Genomic DNA, 24,991 nt, shown 5'->3' with positions numbered 1-24,991 from the left:
ACAAATAGAATTGGAGTAAGATCTATACCAGTTATTTTCTTTAAAAATAGGGCAACTAACAAGAATCTGATTCCACAAATGATCTTTAAGATTGAAGAATCTTAACGGGCAGTTTAAACCTATCCAGACTGTGCAAAATTGCATTAGATTATTTGCACATTCTACACACTTTTATTCACTAACTTCAACCTAAGTTCTGTGATCTGTGGCTTTATCTGATCGTGTTTTTTTATTGGATATATTGAAATTGCCCTCTGACACACCGTGTATGTCACCCCAATATTTAAGAAAGGATGTGCTGGCATTGGAGAGGGTCCAAAGAAGGTTCATGAGAATGATCCTGGAAAGAAAAGGTTAACATATGAGGAGTGCTTGATGGCTCTGGGCCTGTACACTCCGGAGTTTAGAAGAATAAAGTGGGGTTTGGATTTCGCTGTCAAATATTGAAAGGCCTAGATAGACTGGACATGGAGAAGATGTTTCCAATAGTGGGAGAGTCTAGGACCAGAGGGCACAGCCTAGAATATAAGGACATTCCTTTAAAACAGAGATAAAGAGGAAATTATTTATCCAGATAGTGGTGATTCTGTGGAATTAATTACCACAGGTGGTTGTGAAGGCCAAGTCATTGCATATATTTAATGCAGAGGTTGATATGCTCTTGATTAGACAGGGTATTGAAGGTTACGGAAAGAAGGTAGCAGAATGGAGTTGAGAGGAAAAATAATCAGCCATGATTGAATGTGGAGCAATCTTGATGATCCAAGTGGCCTAATTCTCTTATGTCTTATGGTCTACCCAACTTCATGGAACCACTGACATTTGCAGCATATAAGAAGAATAGTCATCACATAGTATCCATGCCACTGCATATCATAAGTGGTCACCCATCTTAAGACAAAGGTTTAATTTTCTGAGTCTTCAGAATCCTTTCATTCAAGAGTCCGTGGAAACCAAATCTTTGAGCATTCTTAAGGCTGGGTGGATGGGAATGTGGAATTGAGGTTACACAGTGCACTTGTTTCTGAACGTCTTTTAGAACCTAGCCAGTTAGCCTATATTGTGTCTCATTCTTTTTGCCACAGTATATAATTTGGAATTAAATTTCATGTGCCATTTAACATGGGTATTTATCAGGCTCCTTCTGTCCATCTAGTCTAGCTTAATCTTTCTCACAATTTATTCCATAGACTAGCTTTGTGACATTTACAGATTTGAATGTTTTATCCTACGCGTTAATATTTTACCTTAAAAGGTGATTAATATATTGAAACAATGGTTCCAGCATTGTCACATGAATACCATAGGCTGGGGAAATAACTAGTTAGGAAAACTCTTTGATAGTTTGCCTTTAAGCTGATTTCCTATCCACGAAACTAATGATTCTTAATTCCAAGATCACAGTTTTGCTAATTAGCCTTTCAAGTGGAACAATGAAGAAAGCCTTCAGAAAATGTCATCTACTGCATTACCTTTATTAGCCTTCTCTATTAACATTAAATAATTCACAGATTGTTATAATGGTGTAACAATCCATGCTTGAGTATCAAATCAAGCTTCTCAAGTTGCCTATCATGTTTTCTCTGATTATTGTTTCCAGAAGCTTTGTTACCACCAACATTAAACTGATTTTCCTGGAGCCAAAATCAAACTGCTGAGGAATTCATTCTCCGCAACTTCAGTCATCTCCAAAGAGATCCTAGCACCAAACATATCTTTACACCCCACCACGGCTTTCCGCAGTGATTGCTCCCCCCATGATTCCCTTGTTCATTTGTTGCTCCCCGCTAATCTTTTTCCCAGTATTTGCCCCTGTAAGTGGCCAAAGTGATACACCTGCCCACTCACCTCCACCTTGCCTCCATTCAGGGCCTGAAACAGTCCTTCCAGATGAGGCAACACTTCACCAGTGAATATTCTGGGGTCGTCTATTGTGTCCAGTTCTCCCGATGCGGCCTCAATGTTGGTGAGACCTGTCATAAATTGGGGGACTGCATCTGCAAAAGCAAAACTACCCGGTAGCCAAACATTTTAATTCCAATTCCCATTCTGACATGTTTTCATAACTTTTCAATTAATTTCAGCTTTATGTCATAAGGTGTATGCCTACATATAATATTTCACAATTGTATTTTAACTGGGTTATCTTTACCCAGCCACATTCTTGCTTGTGTCTAGCTCATACCTCTGGGAATTGCTGACAAAGTAATCTATAAGCTCCATCTTAGCTCTTATGATTGAAGCGGCTATGACAATACTGTCTAATTTGTGAACTCTTGATTGTATGTGTTCACTGCTCCTGACCTGTCCATTAATGTCTCCCTTTCTGGAGTCTGTAATAGACCCTGCCTCCCTCAGTATGTCTATTCCAAGGACAGACCCAGAAATACACTGGAAGCTGCACTACACCAATTTCAAGTGTCTGTGACTCACTTCTATTTGGCTTCACTGTTCTTCCCCCTACACCTGTAATAGAAATAGCTTCTCCAGTCATTGACAAGGGTGGGTCAGTTATCGATACTGATGCCCCTGTGTCCACTAACACATCTCATAGCTGGCCCCCTAACAATGCTGTTGTAAACATCGCGGGTCACCAGTGCTGACGATGGGGGTCACTGCCAGCTATTTGTCAGACCTCAAGGCTGTCTAGTTCTGTAATCTGCTCAGCAGTCAGACTGGACAGAGAGGGTGCTGTCAGTGTTGGGGACTGAGGTTCTGTTGTGGTCTCTACCTGTCTTGGTGGGTGACTCTCATATCTCTTTCTTCTGTTAGCAAACTGTCTCCAACTGTCCCTGGGTGAATACAGCTGTAACATATTATCTCCTTTGACCTTATGTGTTTAGTGCGGCAGTCCCTTGCTAAATGCCCTGGTGAGTGGGATTCCTGCAACTTCACAGCAGCTACATCTACAATAGCCAACTTTTGACTCCTCTTCCCTCTCTTTCAACCTGTTTCCTCAACCCTTTAAACTATTGTGGAATAGGTGGATCCCACAGTTATTCCCAAGTCTAAAATCTCCAGGTTGGCTGAGCTCAGCCCTTGGGCATTTTCAGGAAGACTGAATCACCCCTCCCTGGATTGCTAACTCCGAGTATTCCTCACAGGCCCGGTATTTTTGCCCTGCATAGTTATTGGCAGGTTCATCAACCTTCTAAACAACTGACATTATCATTCTCCAGTTACCTTCTCCTCTCCAAGTCATTGCTTTGCTTCTTTGTTGAAGTTCCCATATCATTCCTCATTGCTGGCACTCCCACTAGATGCCCATGTTCCATTCTGCACCCCTGGAGTCCTACTGTCTCACAAATTTCTCAGGCATTTAGCTTTAATCAATATGTGTGAATTTTTGGGGTGCATCTCAAAGTTTAAAGCAACTTTATTATCAAAGTACATGTATGTCTCCATATACAACCCTGAGATTCATTTTCTTGTGAACATACTCAATAAATAAATAATAGAATAATAACCTTAATAAAATCAACAAAAGATCGCACCAATTTGGGCATTCAGCCAGTATTCAGAAGACAACAAACTGTGCAAATACAAAAGAGAATAAATAAATAAATAAGCAAGCAATAAATATCAAGCACCTGAGAAGGAGAGTCCTTGAAAGTGATTCCGTAGGTTGTTGGAACATTTCAATAATGGGGCAAGTGAAATTATCCCTTTGGTTCAAGAACCTGATGGTTGAGGGGTAATGACTGTTCCTGAACCTGGTAGTGTGTGAGTCCTGAGGCTTCTATGTTCCCTTCCTGATGGCAGAAGTGAGAAAAGAGCTTGACCTGGCTGGTGGAGGTCCCTGGGGATGATGGATGCTGCTTTCCTGCAACAACCCTTTGTGTAGATGGCTCAACTGAGCGGAGGGCTCTACTCATGATGGAGTGGGCTGCATCCACTTCCTTTTGTAGGACATTCCTTTCAAGGGCATTGGTGTTTCCATACCAGACTGTGATGTAGCCAGTCAATATACTTCCCATTACACATCTATAAAAGGTTTCAAAGTTTTAGATATCATGCCAAATCTTCTCAAACTCCTAAAGAAGTAGAGGGACTGGCATGCTTTCTTCATAATTGCGCTTATGCGCTGGGCCCAGGCCAAATCCTCCAAAATGATAACATCGAGGAATTGAAAATTGCTGACCCCCTTGACCTCTGATCCTCTGATGGGAACTGGCTCAGACCTCTGGCTTCCTCCACCTGAAGTAAATAATCAGCTCCTTGGTCTTGCTGACATTGGGTAAGAGGTTGTTGTTATGGCACCACTCAACCAAATTTTCCATCTCTCTCCTATACGCTGATTCATCACCACCTTTGATTCACCTTACGACGGTGGTGTTGTCAACAAACTTGAATATGGCATTGGAGCTGTGCTTAGCCACACAGTCATAAGTGTAAAGTGAGTAGAACAGAGGGCTAAGCTCACAGCCTTGTGGTGCACCTGTACTGATGGAGATTGTGGAAAAGATGTTGTTTTCCAAACTGACTGGGATCTGCAAGTGAGGAGATCAAGGATCCAATTGCACAAGGAGGCCAAGAGCTTGAATTTTATTGATTAGTTTTGAGGGGATGATAATATTGAATGCCGAGCTGTAGTCGATAAGTAGCATCTGTTCCAGGGTTGAGCGATGAGCCAATGAGATGGCATCTGCTGTGGACCTGTAGCTCCAGTAAGCAAATTGGACAATTTTTTTGAGTGTTGGAACTTGTGTTTACAGTACAACAGGCAGGATGTTGTCTGGTTTTGAATCCTTTGCTGAATCTATTTTAGCTATTGCTTGTTGTGACTTGGAGTAAGGTCAGGTCTTCTCTTATAAAGGGCATTCAGTCACGTTTTTAGCTGAGCAGCTGCAAATGCTACAGCCTTAGGCATTCATATAACTGTGCACATATGGGGATGATATTGAGAAAGGAGCAATTACATTCTGGGTACAGAGTCATGCAGTTGTTGCTATTCAGTGGAAAGAATAGGAACATTTAATGGTTATGGTTTATTTGTTACATATTCAGACAATGTGTAGGTATGTGCTAGAGGTAATTAATATATTAGCTAATAAGATGGTGCTAGCCTTGTACACAATACACATGGCATCCCCTAAACTGACATCACATCTAAAGAAGATGTATATATAAGTCATTATCAGCTAGTTTGCGTGGGTTGTTAGATGTAATCATTAGCATAAACGGTCCAGGAAGTCTTACCTGCTGATCTACACAGCAAGACTTTCATTTGGTACCACTCCACCATACTACATGAACCTATCATTCCAATCAACTGTCTTATTCTGTGAGTTACTGTGATATTTTATATTGAAAAAGGTCCCCCAGAATTCTTACTTGTTGTTTTAAAAAGTTAAATTTAGTAATTTAATTTTGGTACTTTGTTTTAGATGATTCCCATTTTGGTTTCTGTATAAAATGTTCCTGTATTTTCTGATGCCAAAAACATCAGAAAAAGAACCAAAAACCCATGTCACCCTGTAACTGATGTAACCCTGTTGCAAAATGTAAATGTGTGAATGTAGGGCAAAGTTTGACCCTATTGCACTTTGAACCCAAGCTGGAGTCATTCCCATCTAACTGCTGAATATGTTTTACAGTCTCGGCATGGTTTAGCCTTGGTTTCCCATTGTAAGGCATCCTGGACCTATTCAGTAAAGTGCACTCCCTGCCATCAAATCAAAATAACCAAAGAAAAATTATCAATTTAACTGCATCAACCACTGAAAGAGTTTCTAATACTCATACTAAAAATAGACAAGACAGTCCAGGTGTATTCTGGAATCTGTTTCACAAGCCAGCAATAGCACCATTGTTTCCAGCTCAACATACACAAAATGCTGGAGGACTGTCCTAATGAAGGGTCTTGCCAACTGTTTATTCTTCTCCGTAGATGCTACCTGACCTGCTGAGTTCCAGCAGCATTTTGTGTGTGTTGCTCTGGATTTCCAGCATCTGCAGAACCTCTTGTGTTTATGATTTGCTTCTGGCTCTCCTTGATGGAAAATTCTTGTGTGGATATCTGTCCCATCCAAGCAGTGGCTAAATACAGAATTAATTACCATTACCATTATCTAGAAATGGATTTTAAAAAGAGAAAATCCCAACATCCCAAAGCCTTTCCACTATTTACAAGACATAAGTCAGGAGTCTGGTGAAATACTCTACTCATCATGATGAGTGCAGCTCAAGCAACCTTCTAAGCTCAACACCATTCAGGACAAAGCAACCCATTTGATGAGCACCATGATAACCATATTAAATATTCCTTCCTTCCACTGCTGTTGCACAGTGGCTGTAGTGAGTGCCATCCACAAAGCATACTGCAGTTTATCACTTCAGCTACTGAGGCAGCAGCTTCCACATCCACATCACTTCCTGTCAAGGTCAACAAAGCACAAATATGAGAACATTACCACCTGCAGGTTTCATTCCAAGTTGCACCCTACCCTGATTGGAATTTTGATCTAAACCCTAATCTCACAGATTAAAGATTAGTTTTATTTATCACATATACATCAAAACATACGGTGAAATGAGCTACCTACATCAATGACCAGCACAGTCTGAGGATTGTGCTGGGGGGCAGCCAGCAAGTGATGCTCATCTCACTTCAGGCTCCAACATACTGTATGTTCAAAAGTCTTAAGCACATATATATATATATAGCTAGGGTGCCTAAGACCTTTGTACAGTACGCTATTTGTCAATGCGGAGCAGAGAGCAAGTTTTTTAAATGTGGTGGGAGTAAAGGATGCTAGGAATGGTGAGGATGGAGCGCTGCATGAGGGGTGTGGGAAGAGAAGGACCGCCAAGAGCGAGGGGTGGTGCGGCTGCAGACACACCCAGTCCTGAGACACCAGACAAGGTCATTTGATTCCAAACAATTGGTTTATTGATCATTACAGAATGTGCCTCTGGTGTCTCCCGATCCCTCTCCTCTTCCTTCCCCTTTTTCCAATCATGATTCCCTTCTCCCTCTCAGTTTCCCATTCTCAGTCTACAATAGTGACCCACAGCAACAGGGTTATCATCACTCACATATGTCATGAAGTTTGTTCTTTTTTGTGCCAGCAGTACAGTGCAATACACAACAGAAATGGGTAGGTCTTTGTATACTGTGGGAATCTATAAGTGTGGGGTTAGTACACCATCCTCTTGCATGAGACCATCTCTGCTCAAAAAGTGAATTAAACTGAGCCTGGCCCTACTGTTGTTCTGGACTGTAGCCATCCAGACAGACGCTGCCTGACTCGTTGAGTTCCTCCAGCATTTTTGTGTTGCTTCAGATTCCAGCACTCTGCAGAGAGTGGTGCAGACAGCCCAGCTCATCTGTAGATGTGAACTTCCCACTATTCAGGACATTTACAAAGACAGGTGTGTAAAAAGGGCCGAAAGGGCCATTGGGGACCTGAGCCACCCCAACCACAAACTGAGGGCCCACATGCTGACTGAAAACATCTTAGACCTGATGGTAAGGCCCACAAGCAGCACCTAACTTAATTGAGTCATGTCACAATCTCTGCTGATAGGACTCTTGAGAAACCCTTGTCATGAAACATTGTTGATCAGAAGCTTTTATGAACTGTTATAATTGAAATAAATACTTTTTAAAAATTGTCACCTAAAAACACTTTCAGGTGATTGATAATTTTTTAAAGTAACATTTTATATGAAACGCATAACTTACTTTCATTGCAACACTAAAAGTTGCGTTGGAGTGGAAAAGCTGAAGGATTCTATGTCAGGTCAACACTGGTACAATCTGTCATCACATACTGGGTAACTGCTGGAGTCCAGTGGTCAGTGTATTGTTGGATTCACTGCTGAGAATCATTCTAGTAAGTTTGGGAATAAGTTAAGTTTAAATATATTTGCACCAACGTTTTAACTTACGTTGTATTTATCAAGGTAAGTGATGGCAGTTCACAGTGGAAATGGCAGCAAGATTTGGTCCAATAATGCTAAACTGACTTACCATTAAGAGGCTTTAAATGCAAGGTAGCAAGGAGACTAACAATCACAAGGAAGACCCCCTGCCAGGGGTTGAGAGAAGAAGGATCAATCATTTGGCCAATGGGAGCTCCCATATTTCAGTGTTATAAATTGGAGAAGTGGTATAGAGAGAACAGTAGAATTCAAGTTTTAAGTTGTTAGTCCGGGATCAACATAGATACTTGTGCAGAGACAATAGAGTGCAGGCTTTGATTAATTAAGAGTTGTGTAGTGAATTGCCTAACCTAGATCAGTGGATAATAGTCAATAGCTGCTTGCAATTTACAAAATAAAAACCTGAAGGCTAATTACAAACCTCCTGAACTTTTTTTCATTTACAATAAAAACTGATGCCTGGTTCTTATTTCAATTATTATCTGCTATATTCACGTAACTCCAAAATACTCCCTAACAAGGGATATGCCTACATATAATATTTCACAATTATATGTTGGGTATAATGCTAAGGTACCTTTATACCAGTATGCTTATACAAAAGATTTGCTAATCTGTAGAGCAACCCTTTTATTTAGCAGGTAGATAAATTATACGCACACACCTCCAATGAGCATAAAACCTTTGGGCTAGATTACATGCTCTATTCTGTTGGGTCTTTTGGGAAATAAATGAGATTGATCAAACTTCCTACAGAGTTAAGGAAACCATTGAGTAAGTTCATAATCCTTCCTAATCTTCTTCATTCAAAATGCATATTCAGTGATGATAGAAAAGAGCTTGACGCAACCACCTTGAAAAGAGAAAGTTTGCATTTATAAAAGGACAGCAGGTCATTTGTGTACGAGTCTCTCGAGCCACCATTCATCTGGTCATACTGATGTTGACAGAACAATATATATTGACTGGGTCCTAGGAAAGTTCCTGAGCACTGCTAGATAATCAGATTGAATAGGACAGAAGGTGGGAACTCCCATGGTACATTATGATGCCTTGTTGACACCACAGCCAAGAACACTCACCAGTGCCTCTACTTCCTCAGGAGGTTGAAGAAATTTAGCATTATCCCCTCTGACCCTCTTCAAGTTTTATAAATGCATCGCAGAGAACATCTACCTGGGTACATCATGGCTTAGTGTGCTCTGCCCATGATAATACAGCCCACCACACCACAGAAACCAACCTTTTCACTACGGACTCTGCCCACGCTTCTTCCTGCCCCAGTAGAACAGTCAGCATAACCAAAGGTCCCAGCCCCCCTGGACATTCTCTCTTCCCCCCTCCACCTCCCATTGGACAGAAGATACAGAAGCCTAAACGCACGCACCACCAGGCTCAAGGACAGCTTCCTTTCCATTCAGTGGTCCTCTAGAATGATAAGATGGACCCTTGACCACACATTGTGACCTTACACCCTATTGTATACATGCACTGCACTATCTCTGTGACTGTAACACTTTATTCTGCAAATTATTCTTACCTTGTACTACCTCATTGTTGTAATAAATGGTTCTGTATGGAAGTTTTTTACTGTCCCTCTGTAAATGTGACAATAATGAACCAATTGTCAGGGCAGGATTGATGTAAGAAGTGAAATTGGGTCAATTAATCTTATATTTACCAGAGCTTAGAAGAATGAGAGAAGATCTCACAGAAATGTACAAAATTCGGACAGAATCGGACAGATTGCACACACAAAAGGTGCTCCTGATGGAGCGAATTAAGCGTCACAATCTAAGGATAAACCGTAAAAAAAAATGAGGCAGAGATGGGATGAAATTTCTTCACCAAGAGAATGGTGGCATTCTCTACCACAACAGTAGAACCGAAATCATTAAGTATGTTCAAGAAGGAGTTAGATATTTATCTGTTACAAGGATATGGGAATTTTTGCTGGAACAGGGTACTGAATTTGAGCAATCAGCCAAAATCATATTGAATGGTAGAGCAGGCTTGAAGAACTGAATAACCTGTACCCGCTCTAGTTTTTGGAACTCCAGACCCAAACATTTCCTATTCGCGCCAGCTCTCTAGTGACCTCCCACTGCTCTTGAAGGAACCCCAGCCCCGTGTGAACGCTGCATCGTGCTCTAGCTCCACCTTGAGGTCCTGTTACAAAGCGTTGCCCCGGGAAACCCTGGTAACAGTGCGGCCGGACAGATCGGTCCCCCGGGGATTACTTTAAATCTGTCGGCGCAGGAAGGCAGATTCCCGATGTCCTTCTCCAGAGGGGTAGACTCGGGCTCTCCGGTCCCGGAGCTGATCGATGTCAACAGTAACCGGGCGCTGCGCTCGCTGGCGCGGACGGGCTCCCCGGCAGCCGGTCGCCCTGTGCCTGAGGTGAGTGACCCTCCCGGCCCGGGCCAGGGGGAGAGAAAATGAGGGCTGTGACCTTGTGAAAACCACCTTGTGTTTGGCTCCACCGACCATTTCTTCATTGTAACTAAATATGATCAGGAACTTTTTTTTTTAGTTCGTTGACATTCAATTTAGCATTTATCACTCCTGAAGCAGTTCCTTTTATCATTTCCCGAAGCAGTTAGGAACCAATCACTTGGTGGGGGTCTGCAGTCAAGTATCCGGTGGGAACAGGTAAGAAGGCCAGTGTAATGGAATTTGAACTCCTTAATATCTGACCTTCCATGTTCTCCATACTGGGAGCATCAATAATGGCTGGGGACACGCATCTTGTAGAAGACACTGCCCCAAAGAAGGCAATAGCAAACCACTTCTGTAGAAAAATTTGCCCAAGAATAATCGTGAATGGTGGTCATGGATAGAGAAAGGAATGGAGCTGGCAGTTTGGGTGGGGGGTAGGTGGAGAGTGAGTGGTCTTCCACACAGGCAGTGATCCCTCGCAGATTAGGGGCGGATGGAAGACATGATCGCCCATGTCATACCACATGGCACAAAATGATTAGGATGAATTGGGAGAGGCACCTTCAGTGAGATAAAAGAAAATGAATGTTAATAGGTTAACTATAAAGTAGAGAAGATAGACAGGGAGGTATATTTATACCTTTGCACAGTGATGTAAAATAAGTGATTGATAGCTGGCAATGTTTATTGCACTTTTCCATCCAGGGTATAGATACAAAAACCCCGGGTGCATTGGTCATGATCATGTAAAACACCAATGGTTCAAGCTTGGTTCACTGCAACATTGAATAAGACTATAAGTAAGAAATAAGCTAGAAAATTATGTCAACTAGTCAAAAGTCAGTTGCTAGAAGGTTACTGGAATTTGTTGAAGGACTAAACATTTAGACAAACATAATACATACATGTATTGAGGAGGAACCAAACTCAGTAGATTAGATTGGTTCTATAGGTATTATTTATATGGACTTTCAGAAGGTGTTCATTAAAGTTCTGCATAAGATACTGGTAGCAAAACTAACAGCAGGCAGAATTAGGGTCCACCTATTTACTCGGGTAGGAAATTGAGGCTGGGACAAGAGACCGGGAGTATGTAAGCCATTTGGTGTAATGAGCTAGTGGTGTCATTCAGGAATATGGTAGATGTCAATGATAGAATTGAGAGTCATTATATAAAAGCTTGTGGATGACATTATCTTGAGCAATAAGCAATGCAAGAATTTTGAATACTGAATAAGTTATTCAGTAAAGCTGAAAAAGGACCTTGATAGCTAAATTGGGCAAAGTGGCTGATGGAAATGGGTAGGACATGTGAGGGCATACACTTGGGTAAGTCAGGACATGAAAGCTGGATCAAAATATGTTGTGATTGGCAAGAGCTAATAACTGAGGATACAGGAAGACTTGGGGAGAATGTGTAGTAGTGTAGTGGTTAGCGCAAGTGTTTGTGGTTCAATTTGCACTGCTACCTGTAAGGAATTTCTACATTCTCCATGTCACCACATGAATTTCCTGCCACATTCGTTCCAAAGGTGTATGGGTAGTAAGTTGTGGGCAGCTCTGTTGGCACTAGAGCATGGCAACCCTTGCAGGCTGCTCCCAGCACGATCCTTGGACCCAAACGACTCATTTCACTGTTTGTGTTTCAATATACATGTGACAAGTAAAGGTAATCTTAGAAGTGAATAAAAGTTAGTGGAAAGTTACAAGAAAGTAATGAAAGGCTAATAAACTATTGGCTTTCATGTCAAAAGTTTGAAGTGTAGAAAGTTGTAAGTTCAGTTCTGACTATACAGATTCCTTTTGAATTGTTGCATTCACCCGTTGCATGCAACAACCTGTCTCTGAATGTGAACAAAACAAAAGAGATGGCTGTTGACTTCAGGAGGGCACGAAGCGATCACTCCCCACTGAACATCGATGGCTCCTCGGTAGAGATCGTTAAGAGCACCAAACTTCTTGGTGTTCACCTGGCAGAGAATCTCACCTGGTCCCTCAACACCAGCTCCATAGCAAAGAAAGCCCAGCAGCATCTCTACTTTCTGTGAAGGCTGAGGAAAGTCCATCTCCCACCCCCCCATCCTCATCACATTCTACAGGGGTTGTATTGAGAGTATCCTGAGCAGCTGCATCACTGCCTGGTTTGGAAATTGCACCATCTCGGATCGCAAGACCCTGCAGCGGATAGTGAGGTCAGCTGAGAATATCATCGGGGTCTCTCTTCCCGCCATTACGGACATTTGCACTACATGCTGCATCTGCAAAGCAAACAGCATTATGAAGGACCCCATGCACCCCTCATACAAACTTTTCTCCCTCCTGCCATCTGGGAAAAGGCACTGAAGCATTCGAGCTCTCACGACCAGACTATGTAACGGTTTCTTCCCCCAAGCTATCAGACTCCTCAATACCCAGAGCCTGGACTGACACCCTACTGCCCTATTGTCTTGTTTATTATTTATTGTAATGCCTGCACTGTTTTGTGCACTTTATGCAGTCCTGGGTAGGTCTGTAGTCTAGTGTAGTTTTTTTTCTGTGTTGTTTTTTACGTAGTTCAGTCTAGTTTTTGTACTGTGTCATGTAACACCATGGTCCTGAAAAAAAGTCATCTCATTTTGACTATGCACTGTACCAGCAGTTATGGTTGAAATGACAATAAAAGTGACTTGACTTAACTTGATTCAGAACAGAGTGCAGGGGCTTATAGTCCCTGTAAAATAGAAAATTAGGGGGATACATAATTGAGATAATTAAAGGTACTGATAAGGTAAATGGGGTGTTTTTTTCCCTTCTGATGGGAAGTACGGAACAAACAGCGTAAACTTAAAATTTGAGTGTGATTACTCATTGTGATATCTGAAAGACCATTTTTTCTTTTTTTTAAATTTTTTTTATTAGTTTTTCAAAACATTTTACAAATTAAAAACCCCAAATCCCAATGAGGAACATTAATACAGTGCAAAATTAAGCATACAATAACAATATGCTACAAAGGAAGAGAATTTGACAAAAAAAGCACCTAAATTAAAGACAGGTAAGCTTAGTATCCTCCCCAAGCCCCACAACACAAGAAAAAACAACAACTCCAGACCAAACACACCACAATATAGAGAGTATAAGTCAGGACAATCATACTCCCAGATTGTGAATACACTTAGCAACAGAGGATAATAATGCCTACTACCAGAAAAAAAAGGGAGCTGAAAGCAAGGGACCGAAAAGAAGAAAAAAAAGAAAAAAAAACCCTAGTCAAGAGGACGGTTATGAAAGTACTCGATAAAAGGTCCCCAGATCTTATGGAACTTTAGATCCGAATTAAGAACTGAATAATGAATTTTTTCGAGGTCCAAGCAGGCCATAATGTCGTTAAGCCATTGCGCATGAGTGGGCGGGGCAACATCTCTCCATCTAAGGAGGATCAAGCGTCTCGCCAGGAGAGAGGCAAAGGATAGTATTCGGCATTTGGTCGGACCCAGACATAAATCTGTCTCACCCCAAAAACCGAACAGAGCAATTAAGGGGTTTGGTTCTAGGTGCTGATTCAGAATACACGATAACGTAGTGAAGACATCTTTCCAGAATTTCTCCAAGCTAGGACAGAACCAGTACATGTGGATGAGAGAGGCCACGCCCCTCTTGCATTTATCGCAGAGCGGACTAATGCCAGGGTAGAATCGAGATAGCTTAGATTTAGACATATGGGCTCTATGATCAATCTTAAACTGTAAAAGGCAATGGCGAGCACAAAGAGAGGTTGAGTTAACCGATTTGAGAACTGAGTCCCAGCTCTCATCGGATAAGGAGATATTTAAATCCTGCTCCCAGGCCATTTTAATTTTATCCACAGGGGCCCATCGTAAGGCTGCTAGTTTATCTCTGATAATTGATATTAAACCTTTACCTAGTGGATTAATGGAAAGAAATAGGTCCATAGCATTTTTTGCAGGCATTTCAGGAAAGTTAGGAATTAAGGGAGCAATAAAGTGTCGGATTTGGAGATATCTGAAAAAATGAGCGTTAGGCAGATTGAACTTAACAGAGAGCTGCTGAAAAGAAGCGAAGCGATTATCAATGAAAAGATCTTCAAAATGTCTAATGCCCTTCCTATACCAAACATGGAATGCTGAATCGTATGTTATAGGTAAAAAAAGGTGATTATGTGCGACAGGGCTGGAAACGGAGAACCCCTGGAAACTGTAGCATTTCCTGAACTGAGCCCATATACGCAAAGTGTGTCTAACAAGAGGATTGGCTATTGATCTGGGCAGACTACTAGGGAGTGCAGAGCCAAGAAGTGCAGATATAGATAATTCTTTAGTGGAGCTCAACTCCATTGCCACCCAGTTAGGGCACTCGGGTTGACCGTGGAAGAAAGACCAGAAGGCAGCACAACGTATATTAGCTGCCCAGTAATATAAGCGAAAGTTAGGTAAAGCCATGCCACCCTCTTTTTTAGATTCTTGGAGATGGATTTTATTAATTCTAGCGCGCTTATTCTGCCACAGATATGACAAAATAATAGAATCTAAGGAATCAAAAAAAGATTTAGGAATAAAAATTGGGATAGATTGAAATAAGTATAAAAATTTGGGGAGAACATACATTTTAACAACATTAATACGACCTACCAAAGACATAGATAGAGGTGACCATTGTACCAGACTCTGTTTTATAGCATATGAAAGATTGGCAAAGTTTTCATGAAAGAGATCTTTAAACTTCCTTGTGACTGTAATTCCAAGTTAAGTAAATTGATTATGGACTACTTTAAAAGGGAGATCACGAAATGTTAGTTCTTGTGCTTCTTTATTAATTGGGAAAAGTTCACTCTTATGTAAATTAAGTTTATAGCCAGAGATCTGGCTAAACTGGTCAAGAAGTGAAAACGTTAGAGGTAAGGATGTAGACGGATTTGAGAGAAAGAGTAATAAGTCATCAGCATAGAGAGAAACTTTATGCTCAACACCCCTCTCCAAATCCCGGTCAATTCAGGACAGTTTCGAAATGCTATCGCCAGAGGTTCTATAGCCAAATCAAAGAGAAAGGGACTTAAGGGGCATCCCTGACGGGTGCCACATTTGAGATTAAATACTTGGGATTTCTGAAAATTAGTTAAAACATAAGCAGTAGGACACAGGTACAGCAATTGGATCCAAGAGATGAAACTTTGGCCGAGGTCAAATTTTTCTAAGACTGCAAAAAGGTAGTTCCACTCTATACGATCAAATGCTTTCTCCGCATCGAGGGAAATAACACATTCAGGAATCCCAGTTGGAGGTGAGTATAAGATATTAAATAAATGCCGAATGTTAAAAAAAGGGAGACGGTTTTTAATAAAGCCTGTTTGGTCATCAGAGATAATGGAGGGAATAACGGTTTCTAATCTATGAGCCAAAACTTTAGCTAAGATCTTTACATCAACATTAAGCAGAGAGATCGGCCTGTACGAGGAACACTCTGTTGGGTCTTTGCCCTTTTTTAATAGAAGAATAATAGATGCCTCATTGAGAGTGGCAATTTGCCGTAATTAAACGAGTCAGATAATACTGAAAGTAACTGAGGAGAGAAAAGTGAAGAGAATGATTTATAAAATTCTACAGGGAACCCATCAGGTCCAGGAGATTTCCCTGAGGACAGTGCAGAAATTGCAAAAGATATTTCTTCTGATGATATAGGCGCATTGAGTTTGGCTTTAAAATCAGATGAAAGTGAGGGGATATTCAGATTCTGTAAAAATTGATCAACAGAGATATTGTCATTCAGAGATTCAGAGGAATAAAGCTGAGAATAAAAATTTTTAAATGCATCATTAATTTCTAAATGATCCGACGTAAAGTCTCCGTTCTCCTTCCGGATCTTTGTAATATGTTGTTTGGCTTTGGAATGCCTCAGCTGATTGGCTAGGAATTTACCAGACTTATCCCCATGAATGTAAAAGCGACTCTTGCTTTCGAAAAGTTGGCGTTCAGCAGGTTGAGTGGACAGAAGGTTAAATTTAGTTTGGAGTTCAACGCGCTTCTTGTATAATTCAGGGTTCTTAGTTTGAGCATATATTTGATCCAATTCTTTAATCTGGTTAATGAGGTCTAATCGATCTGCACAGGATCTTCTGTTGAGATTTGCTGTGTAAGAGATTATTTGACCCCTCAGATATGCTTTCATGGCATCCCAGACAGTCTGGGATGGCACTTCAGGTGATGTATTAGTGTTAAAATAAAAGGTTATCTGATCCTTAATAAATTTTAAAAAATCATCATCCGATAATAAAGTTGAATCAAACCGCCAGTGTTTATTCCTCTGAGGGAGACCAGGAAGTTCAGAGAGAGAGTAATTGGGGCATGGTCAGAAATCAGTATACTCTGATAGTCACAAGAGTGGGCAAATGGAATAAGTTGGTTATCGAGTAAGAAATAGTCAATTCTAGTGAAGGTATGGTGAACATGTGAGAAAAAAGAATAATCTCTCTCCGTAGGATGAAGGAAACGCCATATATCAGATATACCAAAATTAGAGAGAAACGATTGAATAGCTAAGGCAGATTTAGTAGGTGATCTGGTAACAGAGGACGATTGATCCAGATTAGGATCCAACCAACAGTTGAAGTCACCACCCAGTATAAGAGAGTATGAGTTTAAGTCTGGTAGTGAGGAAAAAAACCGTTCAAAAAAATTAACATCATCAAAGTTGGGGGCATACAGGTTTGCTAGTGCAACTTTAGTATTATATAGTTTACCAGAAACAATAATAAAACGGCCATTTGTATCAGATATTTTATTATGGAGTTCAAAAGGAATATTTGAGTTAATAAGAATGGAGACTCCCCTAGCTTTAGCGGCAAAGGATGAATGAAAATGCTGACCCGCCCACTTTGACAGAAGCCGGGAGTTATCAAAACAACGAATATGTGTTTCTTGAAGGAAAGCAATGTCAGCTTTGAGTTGTTTGATATGTGAGAATACCTTCCTCCTTTTAACAGGGTGATTCAATCCCTTTACATTCCAGCTCACGAATTTAAGTGCACTAGTCATTATCAATTACTAATGCATAACAGGAAGCAGGCATATAAGAGGTCAAGCAGTACAATAGCAGTCTGGGAGCAGAGATGTAAACATAGATTCGTAAAATCGAAACATATACATGTCCTGAGCAATAAATAAAAACAATAAATACAGTGAGTGATGTTGGAACTGGAAAACCCACCCCACCCACACAACCCAAAACTAGATGGCTACCAAAACAAGTAGCTAGCTCTACCAAAAAAAATAACCCAAATACAACTTCCAGATCTGTGTCATTAACAGCAGTTCCGTATAACTACTATAGCAAATAGTAACTAGTTTATGCACTAGAAAACATAACTACAGATTAGAACACCTTCTGCAGAAATATAAAACTTAATACAGAGAAAATCGGAAGAAAACCAAAACTAACCTACCCGCGAAAAATTATAGAAGAATAAAGTAAGAGAAAGGGGAAAAAAAAGGTTAAAAAAAAAATGGGGAGGAAGGGGAAAATTATAAATTCAAGAAGAGTATTTATCAACCATTTACAGAGAGGAGAAAGACCATTTTTTCACAAAAGGTTAATGAAAATCCAGAAGATTCTTGCTCTCAAAACCGTTTTAGGCTAGATTTATTGTAAATTTAAAATATTAAATAGGGTTTGGAATCTATACGGGAAGGCTAAAGGAGGATGCAGAAAGGCTTGTAACAGTGAAGCAGTTAAAGATTTTATAAACACCTGAAATATATATGGATGCTTACAGAAAGTGTAAAATGATTTACACACAAAACACTGGAGGAACTCAACAATCGAGGGGAATAAGTTGGTGTTTCGAGCTGAGCCCCTTCATTAGGACGGGAGAGGAAGGGAAAAAAAAGCCATAATCTTCCCCCTTCCTTTCCAGTCTTGATAAAGGGTTATGATGATGAATCTCTTAGTATCTTTCCTTTCAGTTAGTCCTGACGAAGGGTCTCAGCCTGAAATGTCGACAGTGCTTCTCCCTATAGATGCTGCCTGGCCTGCTGCGTTCCACCAGCTTTTTGTGTGTGTTGCTTAATGAAGGGTTGTTGGGCCAAAACACCGACTGTTTATTCCCCTCCATAGATGCTGCCTATCTTGCTGATTTCCTCCAGCTTTTTGTATGTATTGATCAAGATTTCCTGTATCTGCAGAATCTTGTGTTTGTAATATAATTTGACCACTTGGAGTATTTTTGACAGATTGTAAGAATGAAGGCTTGTATTAAACTAGTTCAGTAAATTTGTAAAGGCCCTTTGGTATAAGTTTACTTGCCTTTAGTATTAAAGCACAATCAACAAGTTCTAGTGCATGAAATTGTATAAGAAGTCATTTGAATTGTCTATGTAGTTTGCTAGGGGAATTTTCATCACATAGATAGTGGTGATAAGGTACCTCATGCACTGATTAAGTTTATTTTTCAGAGTAAATTGTTCTTTACTTTACTTTTATTTTCACCAAACAATTTACTCTGAAAAATAAACTTAATCAGTGCATGAGGTACCTTATCACCATTCAGAAGTGACTGAATATAGAAGACAATTGTACATGCCAAAATTCAACTACTTACTGCATGCTCTCCCTACCTTGGGCCAGAATATTATCATCATCTTTACTTTAATTCCAGTGTGATTAAGGGAGACTTGGCTGTAAGTCAGGTGGATGATGAGTGCCCCACTTCCCAGAATTAAGTGCAACCATTCCCCACACAGTGGGTAATAGATGGTAATAGTGGGTAATAGTAGGTAATAGTGGGTAACTTTTGTACACAATCAAATTCACTTTGCTTTAGAATTATAGTTACTGTCAGCACCTCATTTGATTTAATCTGGGATTCCAGGTTTTTAGTGATTGTAAACCAGTAGTAATTTATTACGCTGTGAAAGAGGTCCACTTTAATAATTGCCAGATTAATGTTTCAGCTGCAAGAGCAACTCAGTGCAATGAAGAGGCAACTGGCCGAGAAGGAGGAGTTAATTGCTACCCTCACTACTGGGAGGTAAGAGTACAGTACCAAGAAGCATGCTGTGAGTATGCATTTGCTTGAGCACACTTTTGTATTTTTGGGATAACTTAAAGGTACAAAGACGGCATTTGTGTAATGTATTTCAGAATTTCAGGGTATCCCATGACATTCTATAGTCAATGAAGTATTTTTTAATGAAGAAACCAAATGCAGATTGGATCATTTCTCTACGGAACACTTCCATTAAATAGGCAGAGGCGCCCCTTAGCTTCCAGTTGCTTATCAGTTTCAATCTCCATCCCATTCCCACTCTGGTCTGTGGCTACCAGCATTGTTCCTACAAGGCTCAATGTATGCTTGAGGAACAGCACCTCACCTTCCTCCCAGGCCCACTGTAGCCTTTGGGACTCAATACCAAATTCAAGAATTTCAGATGACTTGCTCTTTTTCTGTTTGTTTTTTTTTGTGCTGGTCGGTTCAGTTATAGGGTTATCCATCTGTAACATTCGGCTATAAGTTGACCTGTGATATTTTAGGGAGGTGCGGCTCGAAGGGCCTATTCTGGCCCGTATCTCTAAATAAATAAATAAATAATACACCCACAGACACTACCTGACATTCTGGGCACTTCCACCACTTTTATTTTTCATTTCAGGTTTCAGTATTAGTTCTGGCATGTATTTCACAGCTGCTATGTGACCTTTTGTTTCTACTTCTTCTCACTACCCTCATTAATGTCTCAACTAAGCAGAGGGATCACCTCAACAATTCAATCTCACTTTATCTGAGGTATTCCTTACATTCTCTCCATCCATCTCCTGCCTTCTCTGTAACTTAAAACCAACTTGTTTTCTCACTTTCCCAGCTCTTCCTGCTCTGTTAGCTAAATTTTTTCTTGCCACCAATGCTGCCTGACTTGCCAAGTGTTCCCTGCATTTTATTTCAGATTTTCAGCATCCGCAGTTTGCTAAATACTTTTGAATGCTGTTGTAAAATGGGAGTTGCTACATCCAATTTGCACATAGCACTGCCATGCAGGCAGCACAATAACCAGGCAGTCTGCTTAATGATAAACACAACAGGTTCTGTGGATGCTGGAAATCCAAAGCAACACGCACAAAATGCTGGAGGAACTCAGCATGTCTTTGGAAATGAATAAATAGTTGATGTTTCAGACTGGACAGAAGGGAGAAGATGCCAGAATAAAAAGCTGGGGATTGATTGATAGAAAGATCTTGGCCCAGTCTTATTATTTATTTATTGAAATACAACATGGAATAGGCCCTTCCTGCCCTTCGAGCTGTATCTCAAGCAATCCCCTGATTTAATCCTAGCCTAACCATGGGACAATTTACAATGACTAATTAACCTACCAACTGGTATGTCTTTGGACTGTGGGAGGAAACTGGAGCTCTTGGAGGAAACCCACGCAGTCATCGGAAGAATGTAGAAACTCCTTACAGGCAGTGGTGGGAATTGAGCCTGGGTCACCCGCACTGTAAAGTGTTGTGCTAACAACTATGCTACCGTGCGGTAATGGGGAGAACTCGTGTTCTCTATTTTGAATTGGGATCTGGATTTTTAAAAAACAGGTAACGTTAAAAAATGAGGCTTAATATCTCTTCCAAACCACACCCATTCTGATGGTATAACACTCTCAATGTCAGTGGACTGTCGACCGAGATTATGGCATGAAGTCGTAGGGGAGGGACCTTGGAGTTAGGGAACCAGTATGCAGCCCCTGATCCATGACTGACACCTTGTATTCCAATCACACAGCTGATTCCTCATCATTGAATTAAGGTTTTTGTCATTATTGGGTAATAGAATCCCTCATATCTGAAAGATTAAAGTGCTCTACGTAGGTTTTATTTGGTTGATGACATAATGGGGCATGGGGAGTGGGTTGCATGAAGTGTGAGCTTTATGTGGTGAGGTGAGTGCTGCCAGTATGAGCTGAAACATCACAGAGAGTGAGAATATGGCACATTTAAAGGAGCTGGTATATATTCAATACTGATATATAGAGGTCTATCCGTATTGGAATTCTTGTGTGCAGTTCTGTTTGGAGACTGCATATGTTAAATAAAATACAAACTTCTATCATGGAATTGAAACCTATTATCAACTGGTGCTTCATTCAATATCTTCTTCATTCTGATCTTAAATTGTGTCTGTTCTACTTCTGTTGACTATGCTGGGATTCCTCTATGCATTGAAGATACTTTAATAACTTAGTTGCATTGCTTTGATATAATGCAGAAAACCTGAGAAAGATTTGTTTGATTCCGTGGTTTTTGAGTGTCAGGTGACATATTTTCGTATTTATATGATGCCAGAAATGGAATGTGGATATTATACAGTCTCATAAAGTCGCAGTCAGCAGGAGTCTTTGAATACTGTGCTCTTTTCGGTCTGACAAGGAACTCGAATATCATGCCATTTCTCCAAGCTCTTCATGACAAGTTATAGCATTACTTAAATACAAATTGTTGTTGTAGTTACTTTGTAATCTCTGTTGCTGTATATGTAAATAGCAACCATTAGCACAAAGCCAAGTCCCACAAACAGCAGATGAGATGAATGGCCTGTTAAATACGCAGTTTCAGATGGTGGCAGAATTCCCTCATTGAATCTTACGCATTAACCTAAATAGGCAGATCAGCTGGGCTAACACGAATTTGGAAACAACACTCCCTCAATACTGAACTGTGTGTGCCCTGGTTTCCCAATCGGAGCATAAACCTGTATTCTGACTCATGGAGAGGATGCCCCTTAATATAATTGAGAATGCAAAAGTTTTGAGCAGAAAACTTTATGGGAACGTGCGTGTGTGCGTGTGTGTGTGTGCATGTGTGCATGTGAGTGTGCATGTGTGTGTGCATATGTGTGCGTATGAGATGTGGTGGTTTGGTTCTCATTAAATTGGCTTGGAGTGTGTGACTAAGTTGCTTTTCTCTGAAGTACATATAGAATAAAGTTGATATAATTATGTTTGTGGACTGCAATACCACACTCTGTTGGGATGCTGTGATGTGATGAATGGGTACAGTACCCCAAATCTACTGTGCAATATTGCATATTTATGGGGATCATTATCCATATTTAATATCTCTTCAGAAAATAAATCAATGAGGCAAGAAGTTGCAAAGCAATTTATAAATTTCAGAATTGGACAATCAAAGTCATCACCCCATTAGCAGAACGTAAATCTCCAACTTGCCTTCAGCACTGGATAAATCTTGGTAATAATGGTTGGTTGACCAGCTGTCTGTGATTATTGCACGTTATTTTTGGAAGGTGGTTTGATTGGTGGTCCACTGAGGTAAGGCTATACCCACAGCTTCTAGCACTTAACTGTGCAAGGGAACACCATTTCCTTTATGTTCCTCTGAAACCACACAACATCTGAAAATAAATATATTTCACTATTCTTTCTTTCCTAATAGGTCAATATTGCAGAATTCATTGGTTAATAACAATACATTAGTGCTTTCACCACAAGATTGTTGTAATTGAAGAAGACATTACTCCCAAGGGCAAACAGGCATAGACAACTATTGCAACACACATAAAATACTGGAGGAACTCAGCGAGTCAGGTAGCATTTATGGAAAAGAGTAAACAGTCTGAGGCTGAGACCCTTCTTCAGGACTGAGAAAGAAGGGGGAAGAAGCCAGAATAAAAAGGTGGGGGGGAGGGGAACTGGATGGTGATAGGTGAAGTTAGGTGGGTGGGAAAGGTCAAGGGCTGGAGAAGAAGGAATCTGATAGGAGAGGAGTGTGGACAATAGGAGAAAGGGAAGGAGGAGCGGACCCAGGGGGAAGTATCCGTAGATGCTCCCTGATCTGCAGACTTACTTGTGTTTGTGGTAGACAACCAATCTTGACCTTTCAAGTGATGTAGATATGCACATAATGAATAATAAAAAAACAATGGTTTATTTTAAATACACACTATAAGAACAGAATCAGGAGTAGGCTACATCAGCCTTCAAGCCTGCTCCATGATGATCATGGCTGATCATCCTCATCCAACTCGATCTCCTCTTTAGTACAGTTCCTCAACTCCCACATCCTTCGTAAGTTTATCTACCTCCTTTTTAAGGAGATGCAATAACTGCTTGGGGTAGAGAATTCTTTACATTCATCACCTTCTGTGAGAAATCTATGACTATTGAAAGAAGCTCAATCTAGTTCCAACCTACTCTTCCCATTGCATGAAAAGTGATGGGGTTTCTACAGGATTACATGGTTGAATGTCACTGCAATGTTTGAGTGTGACCATTATTTGAAGCTAATGGTATTCAGATTATACAGTTCTGTCATCTACTTCAATGTATCTAATCTGAGTCCCAGCCTGGAACCAATTGTTTGTCATTCTAATTTAAATTAAAATAATAAGAAAACTGGGATTCCACCCTATATTTTATCTGTTTAGAGCTTTGAACCATATTTTCTTGGAAGTTGGGTGGGTGAACATTCACAGCATGTCATTTTATTAAAGCTTTTGGATTAATTGTAATGGCAAAGAAAGTAATGGATGAACAAATGAAACGAGCATCATTAGGAAGTACTTGCTTGTGTGGCACAGTGGCTGCCCAACACTCATTATCTTATGATGGTATTGTGTGGTGCTTGGCAAGGATTAATGCTGACCCACATACCCCAGCTGAGTGTAATCAGTTAGCTCTGTGATGCACCACAACCTGTTCGTCCGTCTTTAGCACAGATTGTAAAGTTACTCCAGTCCAGTCCTACAACTGGCACAACTTCATTATTTAACAACTCCCCTGGTTCATTTAAACAAATAAATCTCCCCGTGGGGAGGGAGGGAATCCAGTGATTCCAATGAATGTGCTGTGCACCAAAATGCAATTCTTCGTGTGGTCAGTCTAAATGATTTAATTTCATGGGTTGATTCACAGTCAACAGTGAACATGTTCACATTAATAGGATCACAGTTAAAGGACGTAAAGGAGGTGAATCAAGTATACAGAATGGAGATTATTTTCTGGCTCATGCTTTGCTCCAGTCCTGTATCATCTTCCTGACACATCCAGTTAGATGGCACTCAAAATAAGTGCACTACATATAATAAACTTCATTTTGCTCTATAATCCCTTCAGAATAATACCCTATCAAAGGGCTCCAAGGAAGATAGACACTGTTTTAGTTCTAAAACTACACAAAGGTGGCAATACTTAATCAATCACATGCAAATGCTGTGTCAATTTATTCAACTGTTTCTGAAGCAAATTCTTTTCATGAAAAAAGTTATGTGTTGCTAGCCTTTTCTGGACTGAGTTTGACATGTGATTTATGAATTAACCGTTGCAATTTCTTAATGAGGAGTTCATTTTGATGCTTGGCCAGGACAGTTCATAAAACAATGAACAAATGTGTCCATTTTGTACAAGGAGACATGACTTAACTAATGTAAAAGCTTCAAAATTGGTAAAAATTGCCTTGTTAGATGCAGTAAGGTCATAGAGGTTTTCAACCCCTAAACCCTTAAAGATCAACTTTGCATAGGGCAGATAGTCCAGAACACCAGATAAGAGGTGGCATTGGTGGCACAGTGGCATTAACCTCTTCAGTGCCAGCGATTGGTGTTCAATTCTCTTCACTGTCTGTAAGGAGCTTGTACATTCTCCCCGTGACCAGCTGGGTTTCCTTT

General features: G+C 40.5%; 1 protein-coding gene across 1 annotated transcript in view; it reads left to right on the top strand.

Moving 5' to 3' along the window:
* The first annotated feature begins 10,109 nt into the window (after nucleotides 1–10,109).
* ccdc170 (coiled-coil domain containing 170) overlaps nucleotides 10,110–24,991 on the top strand; it is a 78,778-nt gene continuing 63,896 nt past the window's right edge. Inside the window, exons 1-2 of the mRNA XM_073050269.1 lie at nucleotides 10,110–10,287; nucleotides 19,269–19,345. Of these exons, the coding sequence (XP_072906370.1) occupies nucleotides 10,162–10,287; nucleotides 19,269–19,345 (203 nt within the window). The 5' untranslated portion in view covers nucleotides 10,110–10,161. The remainder of the gene's footprint in view (nucleotides 10,288–19,268; nucleotides 19,346–24,991) is intronic.

This window comes from Hemitrygon akajei, chromosome 7 (genome assembly GCF_048418815.1).
Source record: "Hemitrygon akajei chromosome 7, sHemAka1.3, whole genome shotgun sequence".
In the NCBI taxonomy this organism is placed as follows: domain Eukaryota; kingdom Metazoa; phylum Chordata; class Chondrichthyes; order Myliobatiformes; family Dasyatidae; genus Hemitrygon; species Hemitrygon akajei.
This window is presented reverse-complemented; position numbering and strand designations above follow the sequence as displayed.